This window comes from Hypanus sabinus, chromosome 15 (genome assembly GCF_030144855.1).
Source record: "Hypanus sabinus isolate sHypSab1 chromosome 15, sHypSab1.hap1, whole genome shotgun sequence".
In the NCBI taxonomy this organism is placed as follows: domain Eukaryota; kingdom Metazoa; phylum Chordata; class Chondrichthyes; order Myliobatiformes; family Dasyatidae; genus Hypanus; species Hypanus sabinus.
The window spans coordinates 7,085,514-7,112,797 of record NC_082720.1 but is presented as its reverse complement, the minus strand read 5'-3'; the positions used below and the strand labels follow the sequence as shown (position 1 = coordinate 7,112,797).

At 44.0% G+C, this 27,284-nt stretch overlaps 1 protein-coding gene across 1 annotated transcript in view; it reads left to right on the top strand.

Moving 5' to 3' along the window:
• The window catches only part of LOC132405119 (serine/threonine-protein kinase 32A-like), a 419,454-nt gene that overhangs the window by 144,736 nt on the left and 247,434 nt on the right, over positions 1–27,284 (top strand). Inside the window, exon 4 of the mRNA XM_059989823.1 lies at positions 21,995–22,168. Coding sequence (XP_059845806.1) covers positions 21,995–22,168 — 174 coding nt within the window. The remainder of the gene's footprint in view (positions 1–21,994; positions 22,169–27,284) is intronic.

Sequence of the window (27,284 nt, the reverse complement as noted above, 5' to 3'; positions counted from 1 at the left end):
CGAATCAATAGTGATCTTGCGATTCTCCGGAAGGAGGGGGCTGCTCCCGCCCCTTCGGCCCCTCAGAGCTGTGGTACATTCATAACACCTCCCCTCTAAAAAAAAATGTTTTTTACATTTAAAAATGGAGTTGTACAGAGTCTTACATGATTTTTAATCTAACACAATACCCAAGCTTTTTCTTTTAATTACAGAGCCATACAGTTATATACTTAGTTCAGCATCTAGATAAACAATCCGCTAGCACATTATCACTCCCCTTAATGTGCTGTATCTTAATATCGAATTCCTGCAGCATCAGACTCCAGCTCAATAACCTCCTGTTTTTATTTTTCATATTGGCCAGGAATACCAACGGGTTGTGATCGGTTATAGACCACTAGGGGTTTTTGCACGGGACAAATGTATACTTCGAAATGTTGTATCGCCAGCACAAGTGCCAACAATTCCTTTTCTACGGTAGAGTAATTCCTCTGGTGTACATTGAACTTCCGAGAGAATTATGCTACCGGGTGCTCCACTCCATCCCCTGCTTGCTGTAAGAGGACCGCTCCTGCAGCCTCATCACTGGCGTCCATTGCCAAGGAGAAGGGTGCTGACAAATCGGGTGCTTTTAACACCAGGTGATGGCACAATACGACTTTTAACTGTTCAAAAGCATTCTGACAAGAGGGACCCCACTCAAATTTTTCCTCCTTCCGTAGGAGTTTTGTAAGGTCCGTGAAATTTTTACAGAATTTCCGATAGTATCCCACCATGCCCAAAAACCTTCTCAGGGCCCTTTTATTGTAGGGTACAGGAACCTCAGAAATAGCCTGTACCTTCGCCTGCACAGGAGCCAACTGTCCCTCTCCCACCACATACCCCAAATAGGTGATAGTGGCATGACCAAATTCACTCTTGGCAAGGTTTACTGTAAGGTGGGCTGCCGACATTCGGGTAAACAGACTCCAGGTGCTCCTCCCAGGTGTCACTCCAAATTATCACGTCATCAAGATAAGCCTTGGTGTGGGTTAACCCTTTTATCACAGCGTCTATCATCCACTGGAATGTCCCTGGTGCATTTTTCATCCCAAACGGCATAACGTTGTACTCGTACAACCCGGATGGGGTGACAAAGGCGGAAATCTCTCGAGCCCTGTCCGTTAAAGGAACGTACCAGTATCCCTTTAACAAGTCAACTTTTGTGATGTACCTCGCCTTCCCCACTTGGTCATCCACCCGGGGAATAGGGTAAGCGTCTGTCTGGGTGACCGCGTTGACCTTCTGGTAATCGGTACAGAATCTTATGGTACCGTCCGGTTTTGGGACCACGCAAGGAGAAGCCCACGCGGAAGAGGATTCGCGGATTATCCCAGCAGCTAGTATATGTTCAATCTCCTTTCCTACTAGCTGGCTCTTTTCGGAATTCATACGATAAGGTGCCTGTTTTATGGGCTGGGTTGAGGTAACTATCACACCATGTTGCGTCCCACTACACCTTCGGGGAACATCTGGGCATAAGTCTGCATGCCGGTTAATGAGCTGTATTATCTGCTCCCTCTGTTCAGGCTTTAAGTGTCTAACTTTATCCGCAAGGCTTTCCAATACCATAGAGTTCTCCAATCTGGTGGGGACTATACCTATCTTTTCAAACCGCTCTGGTCCCTCTGGGCCATCCCCCCCACCTCATCGGTTTTCATGGCCACACCGACCGCCGCGGGGGTAGTGTCATGGTACCTTTTCATCATGTTCACGTGAACCAACTGGGTCGGCTTTTGCCGATCGGGGGTTTCAATCACGTAATTCAGCGAGTCTATTTTCTTACGCACTGTATATGGTCCTTGAAACCTCGCCTGAAGGGGATGGGTAACTACCGGAAATAGGACCAAAACCTTGTCGCCTACATAAAACTCTCGTTCTCTCGCTCTCGGGTTATACCACTGGCTCATTTTTTCCTGGGATTCTTTAAAGTTTTCCTTTGCCAAGGCGCGTACTTTATGCAGCCTCTCCCGGAATTTCAGAACGTAGTCGATCACACTGACTTGAACGGTCGGGCTAGACCACTTTTCTCTCAGGAGGGTTAGAGGGCCCCTGGGCCTGTGACCGAAAACGTGCTCAAACGAACTGAACCCCAGTGAGCACTGGACTGTATCCCTGACGGCAAATAACAGAAGGGGTAAAGCCTCATCCCAGTCTCGAACGTTCTCCTGACAATAAGTTTTAAGCATGGTCTTTAGTGTAGCGTGGAACCTTTCCAACGCCCCTTGGGATTCCGGGTGGTACGCGGAGGCTAGAATTTGTTTGACCCCTAGCTGGGTCATCATCTGCCAAAATGCGTTAGGTGTGAAGGTACTCCCCTGATCCGATTGTATCTCCTTAGGCAGCCCCACTGTGGTAAAGAATTTGATGAGGGCCCTCACCACCACAGCGGTCCTAATATTACCCAGAGGCACAGCCTCTGGAAATCGTGTAGCGGCACACATCATGGTCATGATTTACTGCCGCCCCCTCGCAGTTTTAGGTAGGGGTCCCACAAAATCCACAATGATTTGGGAGAAAGGCTCCTCGCACGTGGGGATGGGTCGGAGGGGTGCCTTAGGGATAACTTGGTTCAGCTTACCCACCATTTACAATATTCAGTAATCTCTTTTCTCATGTTTGGCCAATAGAACTCTCTTTGAACCCGATCCACTGTCTTCGTTATTCCCAAATGCCCACCTAACGGTCCCTTATGAGCTAAGTTCAAAATTTCGTCCCGATACGCTTTCGGGACTACTATCTGATGTACCACCGCCCAGTCCTCATCAACCGACACCTTGGGGGGCCTCCACTTCCTCATCAACACACCCTCCTTCAGGTAGTAACCTTCGGACTCGGTTTCAACCTCGGTCTCCAAAAGAACCAACTCTCTCAAGGCTATCAGCTCCTCATCACTTTCCTGTTCCCGTACAAACTCTCGTTTGGCTAAGGGCAGGTTTACCTCCCCCTGTTTACTCTCTCCCCCCTCCTTACTCTCCGGTTTACCTTCCTCAAACCCTCACTGGTACAGAGTCGGTAAAAACGTGTCGGCCAAATCAAAACCGGCCAGATTTAAACTGCTCTCTCTCTCAGCTGTCTTTTTCGACACGCTGCGAGTGACCACGCAGGCGGGGTATATCTTCAGATCTGAGGGAGGGGCCTAAATCCTCGCAGGCTGGGTTGTCAGCTTCACGGCTGTTCCCATTTTCCCTCCCGCTAGGTCGTTCCCCAGAAGGACATCCACGCCTTCCCCCGGCAACTCCGGCAGGACCCCCAGCTCCACTGGTCCCAACACCAACTCACAATCTAGAAGGACCCTATGCAAGGGTACCACTTTGGTCCATTGTCCTATGCCTCTCAGGGCTACCTCTCCCATCAGAGGTCCGAACTCTAGCACTTTACGGCTAATCAATGATAGCTCAGCTCCACTGTCTCTCCAGATCCGTACTGGAATTTGTGGGCCTCCCTCCTCCAGGGACACGGTTCCTTCGGAACTAAACGTCTCACGCCCCTCCTGTACTCCATCTACCGGGGACCCTCTCGCCGATTTTCCTATCGACGCGATATATCCTATAGGGATAGCTGCTTTCCCTTTTTCTGGCTCCTTCCTCGGAGCGGGGCACTTAGATGCAATATGTCCCACCTTTCCACAATTAAAACAGGTCAAACCAGGAAATCTCCAGGTTTCTGGTCTGGTATCCTCACTTTTCCGGCTAGCTCCCGGCTGAGTTTCTACCTTAGCCGGCGGGCTTTCCCTACCGTTCCCACAGTCTCTCGGGTAACTTTTTGTTGAGGAAAACTTTGTCTTGTGAGTTAGGGCATATGCATCTGTGAACCTAGCAAATTCTGCGACGGACCTAGTCGGCCTCTCGTTCAAATACATCCGGATTTCCTCCGGAACACAACTTTTAAATTCCTCAATCAACAGTAACTCTCTGAGACGCCCATAATCCTCGTCCACCCTTTCCGCGGTGCACCAACGGTCCAAGAGCACCCCCTTCTCATGGGCTAGCTCGGTATACGTTTGATTCCACCCTTTCTTTAAATTTCTAAACTTTTGTCTATAGGCCTCAGGTACCAACTCGTAAGCCCGGACAATGGCCTCCTTTACTTCAGCATAATTCTCCGCTTCTCCCTCCTCCAGGGGCAACGCCGCATATGCTCGTTGGGCCTTCCCCTTTAACACACTTTGTAACAATGCCACCCACTTCTCTTTTGGCCACTTCTGATTTACTGCCACCTTTTCAAAAAGCAAGAAATAACTATCAACATCTGTCTCCTCGAACGGGGGTACCAATCTCAACTCCCTACTAACATTAAACCACTCTGCTCGGTCTAACTCTTGATCTCTTCGCTTGTTCCTTACCTTCTCCATCTCCCAGTCATGTTGCCTCTGTTTCTCTTTCTCGACTGCTTCTAGCTCCTTTAGGTGAATTTCATGCTGTCTTTGCCTCTCAGCTTGGTCCCGTTTCACCTCTAGCTCCTTTAGGTGGAACGCCTGCTCCCTTTCTCTCTCAACCCTTTCTTTCTCTCTCTCAGCTGCTTCCAGCTCTTTTAACTTAATTTCATGTTCCAGCCCTAATTTCTCCACCTCTAACTGAACCGTCCCACTTGATGGTACCTTTTCAGGGATATCTTCCAATACCTCAGCTTCAAACACCTTCTTCCCAATGTAATACTGGGTTATGGCCCTTCGCACCTCCCGCTTTTTCATGGACGACTTCACTTCTGCGAGGTTCAACCCCTTCGCCAAATTTATGAAGTCTGATTTGGTGGCCGCTTCTAGCGCCCCCACAGTCGGGTTTTTCATAAATTCACCCACGTCCATCTTTGCTGGTTTCCCGTCTGGCTACCAGATTCAAGTTTTGGACTATAAGCCCGATTCACTGGCCTCCCAATTTGGTGTCAAATCCCGAGACGAGAAACCCAAGTTGTTATGTATCCCGTAACTGGATAACTCACCAGCAAAGATAGAGAGGTCCGTTGGAGTCTGATGGCACTATTTTCAAGCGTTTTTATTCATAAAGGGGGGGCACAAAAGTAAGGTTAATACAAACATTCAGGACATATACATCGGCAAAACTCAATCTAAAGCGCGGGTATAGTAATAATCATCATTAAGAAAATAATCACGACTGTTGTCTAGGGGATAATATATTAACCGTTGGATGTATAAAAGTCACTCAGAAGTCTGCAGGCTTCAGTCTTTTTGGGGAATCGCTGGGTTTCACGTTTTTCAGAGAGATTGAGGAGTAACGGGAAAACTTGCCCAGGTCTTTGACGAAGCAACTCCATTGAATCAGGGGAGCGTTGTTTCCGTTATTAGTTCGAAGTCCTTCTCGGTATTATCAGCCACCCACTCCCAAGGCAGAGAAGTTACAGAGTGCATGTGGCTTTTGAATAGTTTCCAGCTATCACGGGAGCATTGAGCGATCGAGTCCTTCTGGTGCGTCTCTCTGGGGTACCGCCTCCTGCAGTCCCCTTTTATCTTGACTTGCAGAGTTGTAGATGTCCATCAAAATAGGGTGATGCAATCCCCACCCCACATTGCCCGAGGGTGTCCATATCCATGGTAGCTGTCACGTAGCAGGGTCATGCCCTGAGCACAGGTGTCTCTCAGAGCCATGGCCAAAACCGTTACATTGTCTCTCATTTGCCTGGGTCCGAGATCCGAATTAATAGTGCTCTTGCGATTCTCCGGAAGGAGGGGGCTGCTCCCGCCCCTTCGGCCCCTCAGAGCTGTGGTACATTCATAACACATAGAAACAGAAACATAGAAAACCTACAGGACAATACAGGCCCTTTGGCTCACAAAACTGTGCCAAACATGTCCTTACCTTAGAACTACCTAGGCTTACTCATAACCCTCTATTTTTCTAAGACTCCATCCAGGAGTCTCTTAAAAGACCCTATCATCAACGCTTCCACCACTGCCGCTGGCAGCCCATTCCACACACTCACCATTCTTTGCGTAAAAAAAACTTACCCCTGACATCTCCTTTGTACCCATTTCCAAACACCTTAAAACTAGGCCCCCTTATGCTAGCCATTTCAGCCCTGGGAAAAAGCCTCTGACTCTCCACACAATCAATGCCTCTCATTTTCTTGTACACCTCTATCAGGTCCCCTCTCATCCTTTGTCATTCCAAGGAGAAAAGGCCGAGTTCACTCAACCTATTCGCATAAGGCATGCTCCCCAATCCAGGCAGCATCCTTGTAAGTCTCCTCTGTAAACTTTCTATTGTTTCCACGTCCTTCCTTTAGTGAGGTGACCAGAATTGAGCACAGTACTCCGAGCAGGATCTGACTAGGATCCTGTAGAGGTGCAACATGACCTCTCGGCTCTTAAACTCCATCCCATGATTGATGAAAGCCAATGCAGCGTATGCCTTCTTAACTGCAGAGTCAACATGTGTAGCAGCTTTGAGTGTCCTATGGACTCGGACCCCAAGATCCCTCTGATCCTCCACACTGTCAAAAGTCTTGCCATTAATACTATAATCTGTCATCATATTTGACCTACCAAAATGAACCACTTCACACTTATCTGGGTTGAACTCCATCTGCCACTTCTCAGCCCAGTTTTGCATCCTATCAATGTCCCGCTGTAAACTCTGACAACTCTCCACACTATCCACAACACCCCCAACCTTTGTGTCATCAGCAAATTCACTAAGCCATCCCTCCACTTCCTCATCCAGGTCATTTATAAAAATCACAAAGAGTAGGGGTTGCAGAACAGATCCCTGAGGCACACCACTGGTCACCAGCCTCCATGCAGAATATGACCCATCTGCAACCACTCTTTGCCTTCTGTGGGCAAGCCAGTTCTGGATCCACAAAGCAATGTCCTTTGGATTCCATGCCTCCTTACTTTCTCAATAAGCTTTGCATGGGGTACTTTATCAAATGCCTTGCTGAAATCCATATACACTACATCTATGGCTCTACCCTCATCAATATGTTTAGTCATGTCCTTAAAAAATTCAATCAGGCTTATAAGGCACGACCTGCCTTTGACAAAGCCATGCTGACTATTCCTAGTCATATTAAGCCTCTCCAAATGTTCATAAATCCTGCCTCTCAGGATCTTTTCAATCAACTTACCAATCACTGAAGTAAGACTCACTGGTCTATAATTTCCTGGGCTGTCCCTACTCCCTTTCTTGAATAGGGGAACAACATCCGCAACCCTCCAATCCTCTGGAATCTCTCCCGTCCTCATTGATGATGCAAAGATCATCACCAGAGGCTCAGCAATCTCTTCCCTCGCTTCGCACAGTAGCCTGGGGTACATCTCATCCAGTACCGACAACTTATCCAACTTGATGCTTTCCAAAATCTCCAGCACATACTCTTCCTTATTATATACATGCTCAAGCTTTTCAGTCCACTGCAAGTCATCCCTAAAATTGCCAAATCCTTTTATGTAGTGAATATTTATTTATCTATCTATCTATCTATTTATTTATTCATTTATTCATTCATTCATTTATTTATTTATTGTAATGCCTGCACTGTTTTTGTGCACTTTATGCAGTCCAGTGTAGGTCTGTAGTCTAGTGTAGCTTTCGCCGTGTTTTTTTTTATATTACATAGTTCAGTCTAGTTTTTTGTACTGTGTCGTGTAACACCATGGCCCTGAAAAACATTTTCTCATTTTTACTATGCACTGTACCAGCAGTTATGGTCAAAATGACAATACAAGTTGACTTGATGTGACTTGAATACTGAAGAAAAGTATTCATTAAGTACCTTTGCCATCTCCTGTGGTTCCATACACACTTTTCCAGTGTCACACTTGATTGGTTCTATCCTCTCACGTCTTGTCCTCTTGCTCTTCACATACTTGTAGAATGCCTTGGGATTTTCCTTAACCCTGGCTGCCATGGCCTTCTCATGGCCCCTTCTGGCTCTCCTAATTTCATTCTTAAGCTCCTTCCTGCTAGCCTTATAATCTTCTAGATCTCGATCATTATCTAGTTTTTTGAACCTTTCGTAAGCTGTTCTTTTCTTGACTAGATTTACAACAGCCTTTGTGCACCACAGTTCCTGTACCCTACCATCCTTTCCGTCTCACTGGACTGTATCTACGCAGAACCCCACACAAATATCCGCTGAACATTTGCCACATTTCTTCCATACGTTTTCCTGAGTACATCTGTTTCCAATTTATGCTTCCAAGTTCCTGCCTGATAGCCTCATATTTCCCCTTACTCCAATTAAACGTTTCCCTAACTTGTCTGTTCTTATCCTTCTCCAATGCTATGGTAAAGGAGATAAAATTGTGATCACTATCTCCAAAATGCTCTCCCAGTGAGAGACCTGACACCTGATCAGGTTCATTTCTCAAAACCAGATCAAGTGCAACCTCTCCTCTTGTAGGCTTATCTACATATTGTGTCAAGGATCCTTCCTGAACTCACCTAACAAACTCCACCCCATCTAAACCCCTTGTTCTAACGAGATGCCAATCAATATTTGGGAAATTAAAATCTACCACAACAACTGTGTTATTGTTACTCCTTTCCATTACCAGTTGTTATCGATGGATCATCAAAGGCATCCACTTCGATACACAATAGCTTGGTATGGCAACTGCTCTGCACATGACCGCAAGAAATTGCAGAGTTGTCGTCACAGCTCGACACATCACAGAAACCAATCTCCCTTCTGTGGACTCTGCCTATATTTCTCAATGCCTCTCAATGCCTGTGGAAAACGGCCAGTGAGTGAGTGGATCAGTGAAGGAGTGGAGATTTGAGGCTTTGACTCGAGAGATTCTGGCAGTTTTGGCAGTTGGATGGTGCAGTCAAGTCAATCAAGATTTGAATAGCTCAGACTCAGCATAAAGCAGCTGATTGGGCAATCAAGGTCAGGTAACCAAGCAGTTTGAAAAGCTCAAATAAGTAGCTCAAGCGGAGTGGCCTGTGGAAAGTGGCTAGTGAAGAAGTAGAGATTTGAGGCTTTGACTTGAGAGACTTCAATAAGAAGAGGCGGAGGATGAGCTTGTTCCCAATTAGTCTTTACAATGCCTCCTGAGACGGTGATGTGCCTCTCCTGTGAGATGTGGCAGTCTTGGGGGAACTCCCCTCTCCCGCAGAGTCACATCTGCCAGAAGTGCTTGCGGCTAGGCAATCTGGAAGACCATGTGAGGTATCTGGAGCAGCAGCTGGATGACCTTCGATTCATAAGGGAGAATGAGGCAGTCATAGATGAGAGCTACAGGGAGGTAGTCACACCTAGGCTGCCAGAAGCAGGTCGTTGGGTGACTGTCTGAGGGGGGGGAAGTGAAGGTGAGTAGACGGGTAGTGCAGAGCACCACTGTAACCATTCCCCTGAATAATAAATTTACCGGGAGGAAAGGGAGGAGGGGTGGCATTACTGGTCAGGGATACTACTACAGCTGCAGAAAGGGTGGGTAATGTAGCAGGATCCTCTTTTGAGTCAGTATGGGTGGAAATCAGGAACAGGAAGGGAGCAGTTACTCTATTGGGGGTATTCTGCAGGCCCCCTGATAACAGCAGAGATACTGAGGAGCAGATTGGGAGGCAGATTTTGGAAAGGTGCAAAAATAATAGGGTTGTTATCATGGGTGACTTTAACTTCCCTAATATTGATTGGCACTTGATTAGTTCCAAGAGTTTGGATGGGCCAGAGTTTGTTAAGTGTGTCCAGGATGGATTCCTGTCACAGTATGTTGACAGGCTGACTAGGGGGAATGCCATACTAGATCCAGTATTAGGTAACAAACCAGGTCAGGTCACAGATCTGTCAGTGGGTCAGCATCTGGGGGACAGTGATCACCGCTCCCTGGCCTTTAGCATTATCATGGAAAAGGATAGAATCAGAGAGGACAGGAAAATTTTTAATTTATAGCCTCAAATTATGAGGCTATAAGACTGGAATTTGCGGGTGTGAATTGGGATGATGTTTTTGCAGGGAAATGTACTATGGACACGTGGTCAATGTTTAAGGATCTCTTGCAGGATGTTAGGGATAAATTTGTCCCAGTGAGGAAGATAAAGAATGGTAGGGTGAAGGAACCATGGGTGACAAGTGAAGTGGAAAATCTAGTCGGGTGGAAGAAGGCAGCATACATGAGGTTTAGGAAGCAAGGATCAGATGGGTCTATTGAGGAATATAGGGTAGCAAGAAAGGAGTTTAAGAAGGGGTTGAGGATATCAAGAAGGGGGCATGAGAAGGTCTTGGCGAGTAGGGTAAAGGAAAATCCTAAGGCATTCTTCAATTATGTGAAGAATAAAAGGATGACAGGAATAAAGGTAGGACCGATTAGGGATAAAAGTGGGAAGATGTGTCTGGAGGCTGTGTAAGTGAGCGAAGTCCTCAATGAATACTTCTCTTTGGTATTCACCACTGAGAGGGAACTTGATGACGGTGAGGAGAATATGACTGAGGTTGATGTTCTGGTTCATGTTGCTATTAAGGGAGAGGAGGTATTGGAATTGTTAAAATACATTAGAATGGATAAGTCCCTGGGGTCTGACAGAATATTTCCTTGGCTGCTCCATGAAGCAAGGGAAGAGATTGCTGAACCTCTGGCTAGGATCTTTATGTCTTTGTTGTCCACGGGAATGTTACCTGAGGATTGTAGGGAGGCGAATGTTCTCTCCTTGTTCAAAAAAGGTAGTAGGGATAGTCTGGGTAATTATAGACCAGTGAGCCTTACGTCTGTGGTGGGAAAGCTGTTGGAAAAGATTCTTAGAGATAGGATCTGTGGGCTTTTAGAGAATCGTGGTCTGATCAGGGACAGTCAATGTGGCTTTGTAAAGGGCAGATCATGCCTAACAAGCCTGATACAGTTCTTTAAGGAGGTGACCAGGCATATAGAAGAGGGTTGTGCAGTGGATGTGATCTACATGGATTTTAGTAAGGCATTTGACAAGGTTCCACACGGTAGGCTTATTCAGAAAGTCAGAAGGCATGGGATCCAGGGAAGTTTGGCCAGGTGGATTCAGAATTGGCTTGCCTGCAGAAGGCAGAGGGTTATGGTGGAGGGAGTACGTTCAGATTGGAGGGTTGTGACTAGTGTCCCACAAGGATCTGTTCTGGGACCTGTACTTCTCGGGATTTTTATTAACAACCTGGATGTGAGGATAGAAGGGTGGGTTAGCAAGTTTGCAGATGACACAAAGGTTGGGGCTGTTGTAGACAGTGTAGAGGATTGTCGAAGATTGCAGAGAGACCTTGATAGGATGCAGAAATGGGCTGAGAAGTGGCAGATGGAGTTCAACCCGGAGAATTGTGAGATGGTACACTTTGGAAGGATGAACTCCAAGGCAGAGTACAAAGTAAATGGCAGGGTACTTGGTAGTGTGGAGGAGCAGAGGGATCTGGGGGCATATGTCCACAGATCCTTGAAAGTTGCCTTACAGGTAGATAGGGTAGTTAAGAAAGCTTATGGAGTGTTACCTTTCAGAAGTCGAGGGATAGAGTTTAAGAGATGCGATGTAATGATGCAGCTCTATAAAACTCTAGTTAGGCCACATTTGGAGTACTGTGTGCAGTTCTGGTCACCTCACTATAGGAAGGATGTGGAAGCATTGGAAAGGGTACAGAGGAGATTTACTAGGATGCTGCCTGGTTTAGAGAGTATGGATTATGATCAGAGATTAAGGGAGCTAGGGCTTTACTCTTTGGAGAGAAGGAGGATGAGAGGAGACATGATAGAGGTATACAGGATATTAAGAGGAATAGACAGAGTGGACAGCCAGCGCCTCTTCCCCAGGGCACCACTGCAGTACAAGAGGACATGGCTTTAAGTTAAGGGGAGGGAAAAGGAAGGTTTTTTACTCAGAGTGGTTGGTACGTGGAATGCACTGCCTGAGTCAATGGTGGAGGCAGATACACTAGTGAAGTTTAAGAGACTACTCAACAGGTATATGGAGGAATTTAAGGTGGGGGGTTATATAGGAGGCAGGGTTTGAGAGTCAGCACAACATTGTAGCCGAAGGGCCTGTAATGTGCTGTACTATTCTGTGTTCCATAAAGTAGCAGCAGAATCAAAAACCTCATGCACTGCATACACTTTTCTTCTACCCAATGGAAGAAAGGAAAAGCCTGAAAGTACTACCAGGCTCAGCGATAGCTCCTACCCTGCTGTTATACAATATTCTTACAGTGCATATAATACTCTTATATTACAGATAGACTCTTGACTTCACAACCTGCCTCATTATGACCTTGTACCTTTGTATACCTGTACTGTTACATTTTATTTGTCATTGCTATTGTTTTACCTTGTTCTGCCTTAATTCACTTTCTAATGATTTAAACTATTTGAACACTACACATGACAAACAGAAAATCTGCAGATACAGGAAATCCAAAGCAAGGAAACAAAATGCTAGAGGAACTAAGTAGGTCAGGTGGCATCTATGGGAAAGAGCAAACAGTCTATGTTTCAGGACCGAAACTTCAACTGTTCACTCTTTTCCATAAATGCTGCCTAGCCTGCTGAGTTCCTCCAGCATTTTATGTGTGTTGGTCTGCAAGACAAGCTTTTCACTGTATCTCCTACATGTGGCAATAATAAACCAAATCCAATTTCTAGTCCTTTGTCTTTTCAACCCATTTCTTCACTTACTTTTGTATTTTCAGCAGTCTTTAGCACAGTACATTGGAACCCATCATCTTCTCATTAAGATGGATTGCAAATAGGTGAAGATGCAGCACTGATCCTTGATGCACCCTAGTGATAAGGTTTACTAAACTGGAAATGACCCATTCATTCCCAGCTCTCTGCTATGTGCCAATATATTTAATATGTGAGGCAAACTTAAATTTACCACCCATAGTGACTTCTCCATTTTTCAGTTTCACTACAGGTATCTAGTAAATGTGTCAATTGTGTAAATTTTAGTTTTAAAAAAACTCATAAAGTGATTAAGTTAAAAATTGCCACTTGAAGAACAGAGTTGGCAAGTTCTATTTATTGGCCAATGCAATCATGAGAAAATGATGGCAAACTTCCTTCATGAATCATTGAAGCCCTTTCTGGTGAATTTACCTCTGCAAAGTTTGAAGAATGGATTCCAAGATCTGTACACCACGTTGAAGGACCAGCTGTGGATCTTCAGTGACATATTTTTTCCAGTGGGTGGTGTTTCATGCACCTTAACCTTCTTCATGGGCACACGTGAGAGACAATAAGCTGCAGGGCTACAGGGAAATAAAGTGGAAATTGGACAGATCAGTATCTCCTTCCGATATACATTGGTCAGCTCCTCTCTGATACCTCTGTAATTTCCTTTACTCCAGTGAAATACTGCTACAACAGTCTTTACTTTCTCCATATCAAATTTCAAGTTGAACTCAATCATATTGTGATCAATGGTTCCTAAGGGTTCTTTTACCTTAAGCTCCCTAATCACCTCCTGTTCATTATATAACACCCAATCCAGTATAGCTGATCCCTTTTAGGCTCGACAACAAACTGCTCTGAAAAGAAATCTTGAAGGTATTCAACAAACACACTCAAGATCCGTTAACAGCCTGATTTTCCCAATTGACCTGCATGTTAAATTCTCCCATGACTATCATAACATTGTCCTTTTGACACATCTTTTCTATTTCCCATTGTAACCTGTGATGCATGTCCCAGTTACTATTGGGAGACCTGTACATAACTGCCATCAAAATCCTTTTACCCTTGCAGTTTATTAACTCAACCCACAAGGATTCAACATCATCCAATCCTATGTCACATCGTTCTACTGGTTTGATGCCATTCTTTACTAACAGAGCCACACCATCCCCTCAGCCTACTTTACTATTCCTCTGATACAATGTGTAACCTTAGACATTCAGCTCCCAGCTACAACTGTCCTTCAGCCCCGATCCAGTGATGGCCAAAACATCATAACTGACAATCTGTAAAGTGCAACAGGAACATCCACCTTATTTCTTATATCTCAATGCATTGAGATATAACACGTTAAGTCCTGTATTTGCCACCCTTTTTGATTCTGCATCCCTAATGCACTGATGTTTGCTGGCTGCAAATATGTCCTATCATTTGCCTGCCCTTCCTGACAGCACACTATCTTTGCTTTGTTACCATCTGTTCTATCTCAAGTCCCTTCACTTTGGATCCTAAACCCCTGCCAAATTAGTTTAAACCCTCCCCAACACCTCTAAGAAATTTGCCCACAAGAATATTGGTCCCTCTTGGGTTCAGGTGCAACCCATCACTTTTGAACAGGTTATACCTCCCCCAGAAGAGATCCCAATGATCCAAGAACTTGAACTCCTACCCACTACACCAGCTTCTCAGCCACTTATTTATCTGCCAAATCATCCTGTTTCTATCCTCACTGGCACATGGCACAGGGAGCAATCCAGAAATTTACTACCCGGGAGGTCCTGCTTCTCAGCTTTCTGCCTAGCTCTCCAGATACTCTTTTTTAGGACCCTTTTGCTTTTCCTTCCTATGTCATTAGTACCAATATGTAACAAGCCATCTGGCTGCTGTCCCTTTCCCTCCAAAATGTTGTGGACACAATCTAAGACATCCCTGACACTGGCACCTGGGAGGTAACGTACCATTCGGGTGTCCTTTTCATTTCCACAGAATCTCCTGTCTGTTCCCCTGACTATTGAGCTCCCTATCACTACCAGTCCAGTCTTTTCTGTCTTTCCATTCTGCACCATGAACCTATGCACATTGCTAGTAACCCTGTCTCTGTGATATTCCCCTGGGAGGTCATTCCCCATAACAGTATCAAAAGCAATATACTTATTTTTAAAGGGAATGGCCACAGGGTGCTCTGCACTAATTGCCTATTCACCTTTCCATTTCTCCTGACAGTCACTCAGTTATTCAACTCCTGCAATTTAGGGGTGACTACTTCTGATTATCTCCTCACACTCCTGTACAAGCCAAAGGTCATCTAGCTGCTGCTCCAGATCCCTAACATAGTCTTCAAGGAGCTGCAGCTGGATGCACTTCACACAGATGCAGTTCCTTTGGAGACTCTGAATCTTCCAGGACTCCAGCATCCAGCATGAAGAACACAACAGCCATTTACTGCATCAGGTACAGTCAGAGAAAGAAGAGGAACCTTAACAAAAGTTTACCCAGAGCCAACACCACTTCGGAGCCAAAGCCTGACATGCCTACTTCCAACAATGGCCACCCTGAGAATCCCTTCTGTACTTTTAAACAAATGTTGCCGTCCTGCGAGAAACCTCATCACTGAGGCCTGCTCCTACCTCCAGACTATTCTAGCCCTCTCTCTTTAATGTGTTGACCTTGTATTGCTTTAAGTGTATTTATGCTATTAGACACATTGGGTGGTTGCAGAATTCTGTTTTCCTAACACTCTCTGGGCAAGAAGTCTGTTACATTCATCTGATCGTATTCTAACCATATAACAATTACTGCAGGGAAACAGGCCATCTCGGCCCTTCTAGTCCGTGCCGAACGCTTACTCTCACCTAGTCCCACTGACCCGCACTCAGCCCATAACCTTCCATATACCTATCCAATTTTAACTTTAAATGACAATACCGAACCTGCCTTTACCACTTCTACTGGAGGCTCATTCCACACAGCTACCACTCTCTGAGTAAAGAAATTTCCCCTCGTGTTACCCTTAAACTTTTGCCCCCTAACTCTCAACTCATGTCCTCATATTTGAATCTCCCCTCCTCTCAATGGAAAAAGCCTATCCACATCAACTCTATCTATCCCCCTCATAATTTTAAATACCTCTATCAAGTCCCCCCTCAACCTTCTATGCTCCAAAGAATAAAGACCTAACTTGTTCAACCTTTCTCTAACTTAGGTGCTGATACCCAGGTAACATTCTAGTAAATCTTCTCTGTACTCTCTCTATTTTGTTGACATCTTTCCTATAATTCGGTGACCAGAACTGTACACAATACTCCAAATTCGGCCTTACCAATGCCTTGTACAACTTTAACATTACATCCCAACTCCTATACTCAATGCTCTGATTTATAAAGGCCAGCATACCAAAAGCTTTCTTCACCACCCTATCCACATGAGATTCCACCCTCAGGAAACTATGCACCATTATTTCTAGATTACTGTTCCACTGCATTCTTCAATGCCCTACCATTTACCATGTATGTCCTATTTGGATTATTCCTACCAAAATTTAGGACATCACACTTATCAGCATTAAGCTCCATCTACCATCGTTCAGCCCACTCTTCTAACCGGCCTAAATCTGTCTGCAAACTTTGAAAACCTATTTCATTATCCACTACGCCACCCACCTTAGTATCATCTGCATGCTTACTAATCCAGTTTACCACCCCATTATCCAGATCATTACTGTATATGACAAACAACATTGGACTCAGTACAGATCCCTGTGGCACACCAATTGTCACTGGCCTCCAACCTGACAAACAGTTATCCATCACTACTCTTTGGCATCTCCCATCCAGACATTGTTGAATCCATTTTACTACTTCAATATTAATACCTAATGATTGAACCTTCATAACTAACCTTCCGTGCGGAACCTTGTCAAAGGCCTTACCGAAGTCCATATAGACAACATCCACTGCTTTATCTTCGTCAACTTTCCTCGTAATCCCCTCAAAAAATTCAATAAGATTTGTCAAACATGAACTTGCATGCACAAATCCATGTTCACTGTTCCTAATCAGACCCTGTCTATCCAGATAATTATATATACCATCTCTAAGAATACTTTTCATTAATTTACCCACCACTGGCATCAAACTGACTGGCCTATAATTGCTAGGTTTACTCTTAGAACCCTTTTTAAACAATGGAACCACACGAGCAATACGCCAATCCTCCAGCACCATTCCCGTTTCTAATGACATTTGAAATATTTCTGTCAGAGACCCTGCTATTTCTACACTAACTTCCCTCAAGGTCCTAGTGAAAGGATCAAATTTATCCCTCACTATCCTTTTGCTATTAACCTAACTGTAGAAACCCTTTGGATTTATTTTCACCTTACTTGTCAAAGCAACCTTGATTCTTCTTTTAGCTTTTCTAATTTCTTTCTTAAGATTCTTCTTACATTCTTTATATTCACTCCATATTCACAAATTTACTCCATGCTGCCTATATTTATTGTAGATATCTCTCTTTTTGCTAACCAAGTTTCCAATCTCCCTTGAAAACCATGGTTCTCTCAAACTTTTAACTTTTCCTTTCAACCTAACAGGAACATAAAGATTCTGTACCCTCAATATTTCACCTGTAAATGACCTCCATTTCTCTATTACATCCTTCCCATAAAACAAATTGTCCCAATCCACTCCTTCTAAATCCTTTCGCATCTCCTCAAAGTTAGCCTTTCTCCAATCAAAAATTTCAACCCTGGGTCCAGTACTATCCTTCTCCATAATTATACTGAAACTAATGGCATTGTGATCACTAGACCTGAAGTGCTCCCCAGCACATACCTCCATCACGTGACCTATTTCATTCCCTAACAAGAGATCCAACACTGCCCCTTCTCTAGTCGGTACCTCTATGTATTGCTGCAATAAAACTATCCTGCGCACATATTACAAACTCCAAACCATCCATCCCTTTTACAGTATGGGCTTCCCAGTCTATGTGTGGAAAATTAAAATCTCCCACAATCACAACCCTGTGCTTACTACAAATATCTGCTATCTCCTTAGAAATTTGCTCCTCCAATTCTCGCTCCCCATTAGGCAGTCTATAATACACCCCTATAAGTGTTACTTCACCTTTCCCATTCCTCAATTCCACCCAAATAGTCTCCCGAGACGAGCCCTCTAATCTATCCTGCCAGAGCACCGTTGTAATATTTTCTTTGACAAGCAACGCAACGCCTGCCCCTCTTGTCCCTCCGATTCTATCACACCTGAAGCAACAAAATCCTGGAATATTTACTTGCCAATCACACCCCTCCTGCAACCGTGTTTCACTAATAACTACAACATCATATTTCCAGGTATCAATCCATGCTCTAAGCTCATCCACCTTTCTTACAATGCTCCTAGCATTAAAATAAATGCATTTAAGAAATTCTCCACCTCTTCCTCTCTGTTTATCTCTAACAGTACAAAGAACTTTAACTGTCTTCTTTTTCTTCCTTCTCCCATACACCTGTTCTACACTCTGTTTCCCCTCCCCCCTCATATCTGGTTTAAATCCACTGGAGCCTCTCTAGCACACCTACCTGTAAGAATATTTGTCCCCCTCCAGTTCAGATGTAAACTGTCCCGCAGGAACAGATCTCACCTTCCCTGGAAAACTGCCCAATCATCTATAAATCTGAAGCCCTCCATCCTGCACCATGTCTTCAGCCATGTGTTGATCTGCACTATCTTACTATTTCTAAACCCACCTGCACGTGGCACTGGTAGCAATCCTGAGATTGCTATCCTGGAGGTCCTGTCCTTTAACTTGGCACCTAGCTCTGTAAACTCACCTTTCAGGACCTCCTTACTCTTCCTATCCACGTCATTGGTCCCTACATGGACCACGACATCCAGCTGCTCACCCTCCCTCTTGAGAATATTGAGAACTCGATCCGGGGTATCGCAGACCCTGACACCAGGGAGGGAACAGACCATCCGGGATTCTCGATCTCTTCCAGAGAACCTCCTATCTGTCCCCCTAACTATCAAATCCCCTATCGCTAATGCTCTCCTCTTTTCCCTCCTTCCCTTCTGAGCCGAGGGTCCAATCTCGGTGCCAGAGACGCAACCACTGCAACTTGTCCCTGGTAGGTCGTCCCCACCTACGGTATCCAAAACGGTATACTTATTATTGATGGGAATGGCCACAGGGGTGCTCTGCTCTTCCTGTCTACTCCACTTCCCTCTCCTAACAGTCACCCAACTACCTGTCTCCTGACTCCTAGGGGTGACTATCTCCCTGAAACTCCTGTCTATTTCTGCCTCTGCCTCCCAAATGATCCGAAGTTCATCCAGCTCCAGCTCCAGTTCCCTAACACGGTTTGTCAGGAGCTGCAGCTGGATGCACCTTTTACAAATGTAGTAATCAGGGACAGCTGTGCTCATCCTGACTTCCCACATACTGCAAATGGAGCACTCAACTGCCCTAACTGCTGCCTCCATTACCCACTCCTAATCTAATTAGATTAGTTAAAGGAGCTTACCCGGCCTTACCTCACCTGGAGTGAAGCTCGTACTCAGCCTCTGCTCACTATTTAAATTCTCCCGCTGCCTCTTGGGCTGACTTTCACGCACTTGCGCAGTCATGCCCTGTTCAAACCTTGCCTGTGCCTGTTCTTGTCAAAGCCGATCCACTCCGACAATGGCCGCTGTATATGGCGGTCTTTCTTTTAAACCTTTGGCGCGCTACGTCACGTGCCTGTGCAGTCTAGCTTCTTTGCCCCAATCAGTTAAAAAAAACAGCTTCTCTCTGAGCTTTTACCTCTTCCCTCTCTGCCTCTTGCTGCGATTTAAAATCTGATGGGATTTTTTTACTATAAAGCTCCCAGCAGCAAGCAAGACATTGAGAAGCAGATGTGCAAGTACATTAGTGAGAGATGCAAAATGAAAAGGGTTATTGTAACAGGTTTAGATAGGGCAGAACTCATTAGGTGCACCCAGAAGAACCTCTTAAAACAATATGTAGCTAGCCCAACAAGAAGAGTCACAAAGCAAGAGAAAATTTGTATATGCTGGAAATCTAAGGCAAAACACAAAATGCTGCAGGAACTCAGCAAGTCAAGCACCATCTATGGAAGTAATAAACAGATAACATTTCAGGCCCCAACCCTTCATCAGGCAAAAAGAGATGAGAAATCATTTTTTAAAAGAAGAAAAGATGGACTGCTCGTTTTTTTTCTGGTGCTGATGAAAGGTCTCAGTCCAGAATATTAATTTTATTTACTTCCATAGATGCTGCCTGACTTGTTGAGCTCCTGCAGCATTTTGTTTGTTTTGCTAAGAGGAGGAGCCATACTGGAGCTGGTAATGAGCCCAGCCGGTGACTGATCTTTCAGTGGCAGAACAGTTAGGGTATAGTGATAAGATAAGAATAAAAGTGAATATTGTGGGACACTGATTAAACTGGAGCAGGGCAAATTGCCAGAGTATCGGGCAGTGACTCAAGAGAGTCAATTGGGAATAGCTGTTTTGGGTGATTGAGGAACTTAGAGCTATGGACATCATCTACATAGATTTTAGTGTCACCATTGAGCCAGGATTACAGGCAGCTTCTGTATCTTTTGAAGGCAGGCAGTCTGACAAGATAGTTTAAAGACTGTACAGAGAGGCAAGTCAGATTTTACATAAAATGCAGCTCCTAAGTTATCATCAGACTGAGTAAAGTGCAATACATTGTGTTAGGTAAAGTTACTGCACCAGTATCATAAAGCACATCAGTGCCTCAAGTTTACATGGAAATTTAAGACTAATCATACACATACCACAAATTCAAGTTAATCAAAGTGCAGTAAATAAAAGGCTAAAGCAGTGACTGACACAAGTAGCTACACTGTCCTGCTGTGTACAATGTCCTGCTTAAGTAACTCTTCTCATACAGGTACACATGGTCACTAGACTAAATCAACCAAAAGGATCAGCTATACTGCCTCTTATGGACTAGACAATAGCCCAAGCACTTGTGGGGGCACACTTTTAAAGCCACTTGGGGAGGAAGATCCCACACTATTTCCCTCCTGCCAGAAACAACAGGCACAATTCTCTGTTCTACCTGGCTACATAATGTATTACTAATGAAAGTCCCTCATGTGAGGCTCAACCAGAAGAATAAGATGCACTAGATCCACAATTTGTCTTTCCCATAGAAGACAAAAGTAGTGGTTGATCGGATTTATTCTGGCTGAAGGTCTGTGACTTGTGTTCTGTAGCCCTGCTGTTTGTGATATATGAAAATGTGGATGGGTGAGTTAGTACGTTTGCAGGTGTTGTGTAAAACATAGAAGACTGGCAATAGATACCGCAGGATTTACAGTAGATCAATTGCAGATGTCAATAGAGCTGAAACCAGCCAAATGTGAAGTGTTGCACAATGGAGTCAAATGTAAAGAGAAAGAACACTGGTCATGCAAGGCCTTGAGCATCGATGATGAGCAGAGGCATTTCAGTGTCCAAGTTCATCATGTTGACATGTGGCAAAGAAGGAATGCAGCATGTTCACTGTTATCAGTCAAATAGAGGTCAAGAGTCTGAAAGTTATGTTGCAGCTTTATAGAACTCCAGTTAGACTGCATCTGGAATATTGCATTCGGTTCTGGTTTCTCCAGAATGTTGAGGCTTTAGAAAGTGTATAGAAGAGGTTTATTAGACTGCTGCCTGGATTAGAGAGTAGACAGCCAGTATCTTTCTCCAGGGGTTAAAAATGTCTAAATTTAAGGTGAGTTAGGGTCAGTTCAAAGGAGATGTGCAGAGCAAGGTTTTTATGCAGCGGTGAGTACCTCAAATGCACTGCCTGGGCTGGTGGTGGAGACAGGGCTTTCAAACAACACTGAACGTGAGGGAAATGGACAGGTATGTACATTGTGTAGGCAGAGGTCATTAGTTGGGCATTTAGGCCAAAGGGTCTGTTTTTGTGCTACTCTAAACTCTAAATATTTATTGTTTAACACTGTTATGTTTCCACACACACATGCAAAAATGTTCATAGTGTTTAGGTCCAAAGACCTTCTCATAATCTTAAAATCTCTACTGTTTGAACTGCTTCCATCTGGTAGGTGCTTCAGATCCCTCCAGACTAAGACTAATAGGCACTGGAGAAGTTTTTTCCCTACTGCGGTCACTTTGCTGAACAGTTAACTGCCGGTTAACTGTCGGCTAACTATTACTTGGATTGCACTACCTGTATGTATAATCTATATTTTCATTTATATTTATCATTATTATTGTTATGAGCAGAGAGACAACATCTGCTGGAAGTAAATTCCTTGTATGTGCACAGGTGCTTGGCGATTAAAGTCTGATTCTGATTCTGATAAATGTCAGTAATTTCAATTCATTTCCATCCTTTCAGGTATTCCTTTCAAGATGAGGAGGACATGTTCATGGTGGTGGACCTCCTACTCGGTGGAGACCTTCGTTATCACCTACAACAGAATGTTCACTTTACGGAGGAAACGGTGAAACTTTATATCTGCGAGCTGGCTCTGGCACTGGATTACCTGCAGAACAGGCACATCATTCACAGGTTTGTGTTCAGTCGAAGGAGGGTGGAGTTAATTGTAAATGAACTGTTGTCATTTGTACAGTGCGCTCACTTTTGCATATGATGATTATCAGTTTTGGTCATTATCATCTATACTAAACGATAATTTTTTTTTGTGTTGCTGATTGGTAGAAGTCTACAAGTTTTTACATAAATAACTGTGATACTCAGATCAGTTCTTAACTTTAATTATTCCTTATCAGACTAAAAGCATTGGTCTAAAGCATTACATTCTATATGTTACAAATTAAATTTCTTCAATCATTATCTGTTTTAATACAGATATTAAATGAAAAGACAATGTATTTTTAACAAGGTTGTCACCAAATCTACCTCTTCAAAAGTGTTTATTGTTGTGCAGTGCCTTGGCACAATCAGATCCTAGAAAGAAAGCCATCTGATCCTAGACAATACCATTAATGGTGAACACACGGGCAATGTTGTACTGTTTACAGGCATATGTCAAAAGTAATTTCTAAGTTCGGGCTTGAATAAGGTTCCCTCTGCATGGCGCATTCATAAAGGAGAGATGGGATCCAAGGAGACATTTCTTGGTGGATCCAGAATTGACTTGCCCACAGAAGGTAAAGTTGTGGTTGTAGATGGTTCATATTCTGCATGAGGTCAGTGACCAGTGGTGTTCCACAAGGATCTGTTCTGGGACCCCTCCTCTTTGTGATTTTTATAAATGACCTGGATGAGGAAGTAGAAGGGTGGGTTAGTAAGTTTGCTGATGTGGGGGGTTTGTGGGTAGTCTGGAGGGTTGTCAGAGTTTACAGCGGGACATTAATAGGATGCAGAACTGGGTTGAGAAATGTCGAATAAAGTTCAACCCAGATAAGTGTGAAGTGGTTCATTTTGGTAGGTCAAATCTGAAGTCAGAATATAATATTAATGGTAAGACACTTGGCAGTGTGGAGGCTCAGAAAGATCTTGGGGTTTGTGTCCATAGGATACTCAAAGCTGCTGACAATGTTGACAATGTTGTTAAGAAGGCGTATGGTGTGTTGGCCTTCATCAACAATGGCACTGAGTTCAAGAGCAATGAGGTAATGTTACAGCTATGTAAGACCTAGGTCAGACCCCACCTGGAGTACTGTGTTCAATTCTGGTCACCTCACTACAAGAAGGATGTGAATGCTATAGAGTAATGGTTACCAACCTTTTTAAGTCCAAGATTCCCTAACTTGGCCTTAATTAAAGGCAAAATCAACCTACGTTTAGAGTGTGGTGACCCACTTTCTGTGCAGGCGAACCGGCTCACGAATAACCAGCACGCAGAGGGAGACGTTGGTAATGCACCTCTGACGTCATTTCCGCCCGGAGAGAGCGGGCGTTAAGGATTAAATGCCAGCGCTGCGAGGTTTGAATAAACTAGTCTCGAAACGGCTTACTGACTGTGTGTCGTCTCGAGCTCTGTATGTAGTACATCGCTACAAGAGAAAAAAACAGCTCAGATTGTACTTCCAACTTGAGGCCCTTTATTTGGGCTAATAGTATTTTAATTACATAAAATGCTTTTGTCAAACTTTCAAATTAATTTAACCAAGAAAACACAGTAACTAGCATATGAAACAGGCCATAGTGGCATCGAACTCACCCAATAACACCTTGAATAAGCGGTGCTGAAGCGCTTTTGCTTGAATCAAGTTAATCAATTTGACCACCAGTGTCATTACATGAGAAAAGTCCACGACTTTCCCAGTCAAGGGCTGCTGATGAATCCATCATGTAACCCGTGACCGGGTTAAAGAACCAGCAGAAATGAAAAACATTTTGGAATCTGGTATTACTATGAACTAATAGTGTTTATTATAACTAAGCTATACAATAATATAAATGCAAGTATATCAAACAGGTTAGCAATATATATACATAAGTGTGTGGAAATAGGAACAAAACTAGGCTCTTTCAAACCTAGGGGTAAATGGATAGAGTGTTACGATGGTGAAGAGAGTTTAGTTCAGTTTGAGGTAGTTAGCTGAGTGATATTGGAGAGAGAGAGAGAGAGAGGTGAGAGGTGATGCCATCGATCTGCCCGTTGTCTTCCGAAGTCCTGTCGTGGTCACCGACTATGACCGTGATAAGTACGACCATTCTTCAGTGGTGGAATTATCACCCAGGCAAGGATGGACACACGAATAATTCCCCACCGGTCTCACCTTTTCACACTGTGAGCCACTGATCGATTCCCCCCAATCGACCCTCCAAAACCCCACCTTCCTGCAGGTACACAAAGCTCGTCCTGTGACCGAACGGTGTGTCTTGTGGTGTGTCTGTCTGTGTAACAGCAGACCTGGTTTTTATCTCCGCATGTTGTACACCAGCTGTCCATCAACCTGCTCTGCCCTGCTCTCTCTGCAAGAACTTAAACAAGTAGGCAAGTGACCTCGGGGAAAAGGTAAACAAGCTGGCAGAGAAACCATAACATCAATCTTTCGAGCAGTTTCTGTTTGTCACTCTCTCTCATTGCCCCGGGCACCTCCCTTGCTCTCTCTTAATAGCAGCACAGTTCATGGGGTCTATTCTGGACCCCGTTTCAAACTAGGTTTTCCCATGACAAATCACACAGTGATAATCCAGGAAGTCGGGAAAATCAGGGTCATTACGGCACAATACTATAAAAACCAACGTGCACACTGCGCATTGCTGGGACCCCATCAGTAGTAATTGCCACCAGTTTATGAATGGGGATGTCATTTTCACGGACATTTTCTTTTAAACATTGTAAATATCCTCACCTCTTGTTCTCTCCTTTAGTGCAAAAGTGTGAGGAAGTCCTCCTTTGTTGTAAAATCCTGGAAAGCCATTGACAAATACAAGTTGAGCTGTTTGTATTACATCCGGGGATTCATCAAACTGACGTGAAAAATATTCACAGAGTGATAAGTCCTTTAACACTTTTCCATCCACATCCTCTGAGCAGCATGTTTGCTGGGCCTTCAACCCTGATTTCAGCTCCTCAACTTTCCTGGTATTGGTAACGTTACTGAGACACTAGTAGAAGTTTCAGGGGTACGCAACCTAATGACACAACAGTTTTTGTTTCCCATTTCTTGTACATTTGGGGAATGTTGGAATTTAAAGGGGAAGAAGAGTTATAATGTGAGCATTATAAAGATAATACCAATTAGGATCATGGTAATATAGCAATACTCCCGCTATGGAAACTGTTTGTAAAGAGAGATTGTTTGCAGGGTTGCGGGGTTTTCCTTCTGGTCTTTTCTGCCCAGTGTGCATTAGCAAAAACTTCTGTATGCGAATATCGTTTTACCGTCTTAGATAAAGTTGTTCCTTTTGGGCATGAAGTTCTCAAGTGGTCCTTTTTCAAAGTAGAGGTTACTACATATTTGCATCAAAAGGTTTATCAGGCATAATGTATTTGTGTATTTCTTTTTCTTTTTTTTTCTCGGGATCTACTGGGAAAGTCTCAAAGATTGACCGGTCGATCGCAATCGACTGGTTAGCGACCACTGCTATAGAGAGAGTGCAGAGTAGATTTACTAGGATGTTGCCTGGATTGGAGAGCATGCCTTATGAGAATAGGTTGAGTGAACTTGGCCTTTTCTCCTTGAGCGAAGGAGGATGAGAGATGATCTGATAGAGGTGAATAAGATGATGGGGAGCATTGATCGTGTGTATAGCCAGAGGCTTTCTCCCCAGGGCTGAAATGGCTAACATGAGGGGGCATAGTTTTAAGGTGCTTGGAGTTAGGTACAAGGGAGATGTCAGAGGTAAGTTTTCCACACTGACTCTCAGTGTAATGTGGTGGATGCGTGGAATGCACTACCAGCAACAGTGGTGGAAGTGGATACAATAGGGTCTGTTAAGAGTCTCTTAGGCCGGTACATGAAGCTTCGAAAAATAGAGGGTCATAACACCGGTCAGGTAATTCCAGACAGTTTTGAGAGTAAGTTACATGGTCAGCACAACATTGTGGGCTGTAGATTTCTTTGTTCTATGAAGTTACACCATGCAGTTGATAGCCTATTTAATGTCATTCAATGTCATGTCATTTTAAATTTAAATTTTAATTTTAAATCGCAGCAAGAGGCGGAGAGGGAAGAGGTAAAAGAAGCTCATTGCTGCATTGATCGTGTGGATAGTCAGAGGCTTTTTCCCAAGTCTAAAATGGCTATCATGAGAGGGCACACTTTTAAGTTGCTTGGAAGTAGGTACAGAGGAGATGTCAAGGGTAAGTTATTTATGCTGAGAGTGGTGAGTGCGTGGAATGGGCTGCCAGCGACAGTAGTGGAGGTGGAAACGATAGAGTCTTTTAAGAGACTCCTGGATAGGTACGTGAAGCTCAGAAAAATAGAGGGCTGTGGGTAACCCTAGGTAGTTTCGAAGGTAAGGACATGTTCAGCACAACTTTGTGGGCTGAAGGGCCGGTATTGTGCTGTAGGTTTTCTGTTTCCATGTTTTTAACAGCTCAGCCACATAGAGTATTTTTTAAAGACAGAAAGTTGGGGGGACATCACGTGATGACATAGGATCGAGACACTGGAACCTAGCTCTCCCGTAAAAAATCAGTAAATTAATGTTTAAGTGAAGAGAAGTTAGTCAATACTTTCTAAAAGTTACTTATAAACTACTCCAGATTGTTTCAAGTTATGCCTCACAAACAGAAGATGAAGAAAACTACTACCGTGAAGACAACGCAAGTTGGAACAGAATCAAGGCCCACCTCTGCCAAAGAACCGCGGGCTCAGGTACATTTTACTACCGGCGATACAGAACAGGAAACTGCGGCAACATCGACCATTTCTAAAGAAAAAGACCAATGAGAAGTGCGCAAACATGAAGGAAGGAGCATGCGCAAACGCGAGCAACCTGAACTACAAATCCCAGTTACGATTGAAACCGAAAGTGAAAGTGAATCTGAGGTAGATTCAGATTCTCTGGAAAAATCAGACGAAGATGGAGGTAAAAGTTCTTCTGGAAATATAGAAAAGACTTTGATGCAAATAATGCGTAAATTAGACGCATTAAAAGTAATCAAAAAAAGATAAATATGGAGATTATGTTTGAGAAAATGACAAAAAGACAGGAAAAAATGGAAAAGAGAATTATAGATTTGGAAACTACAACAGAAGAC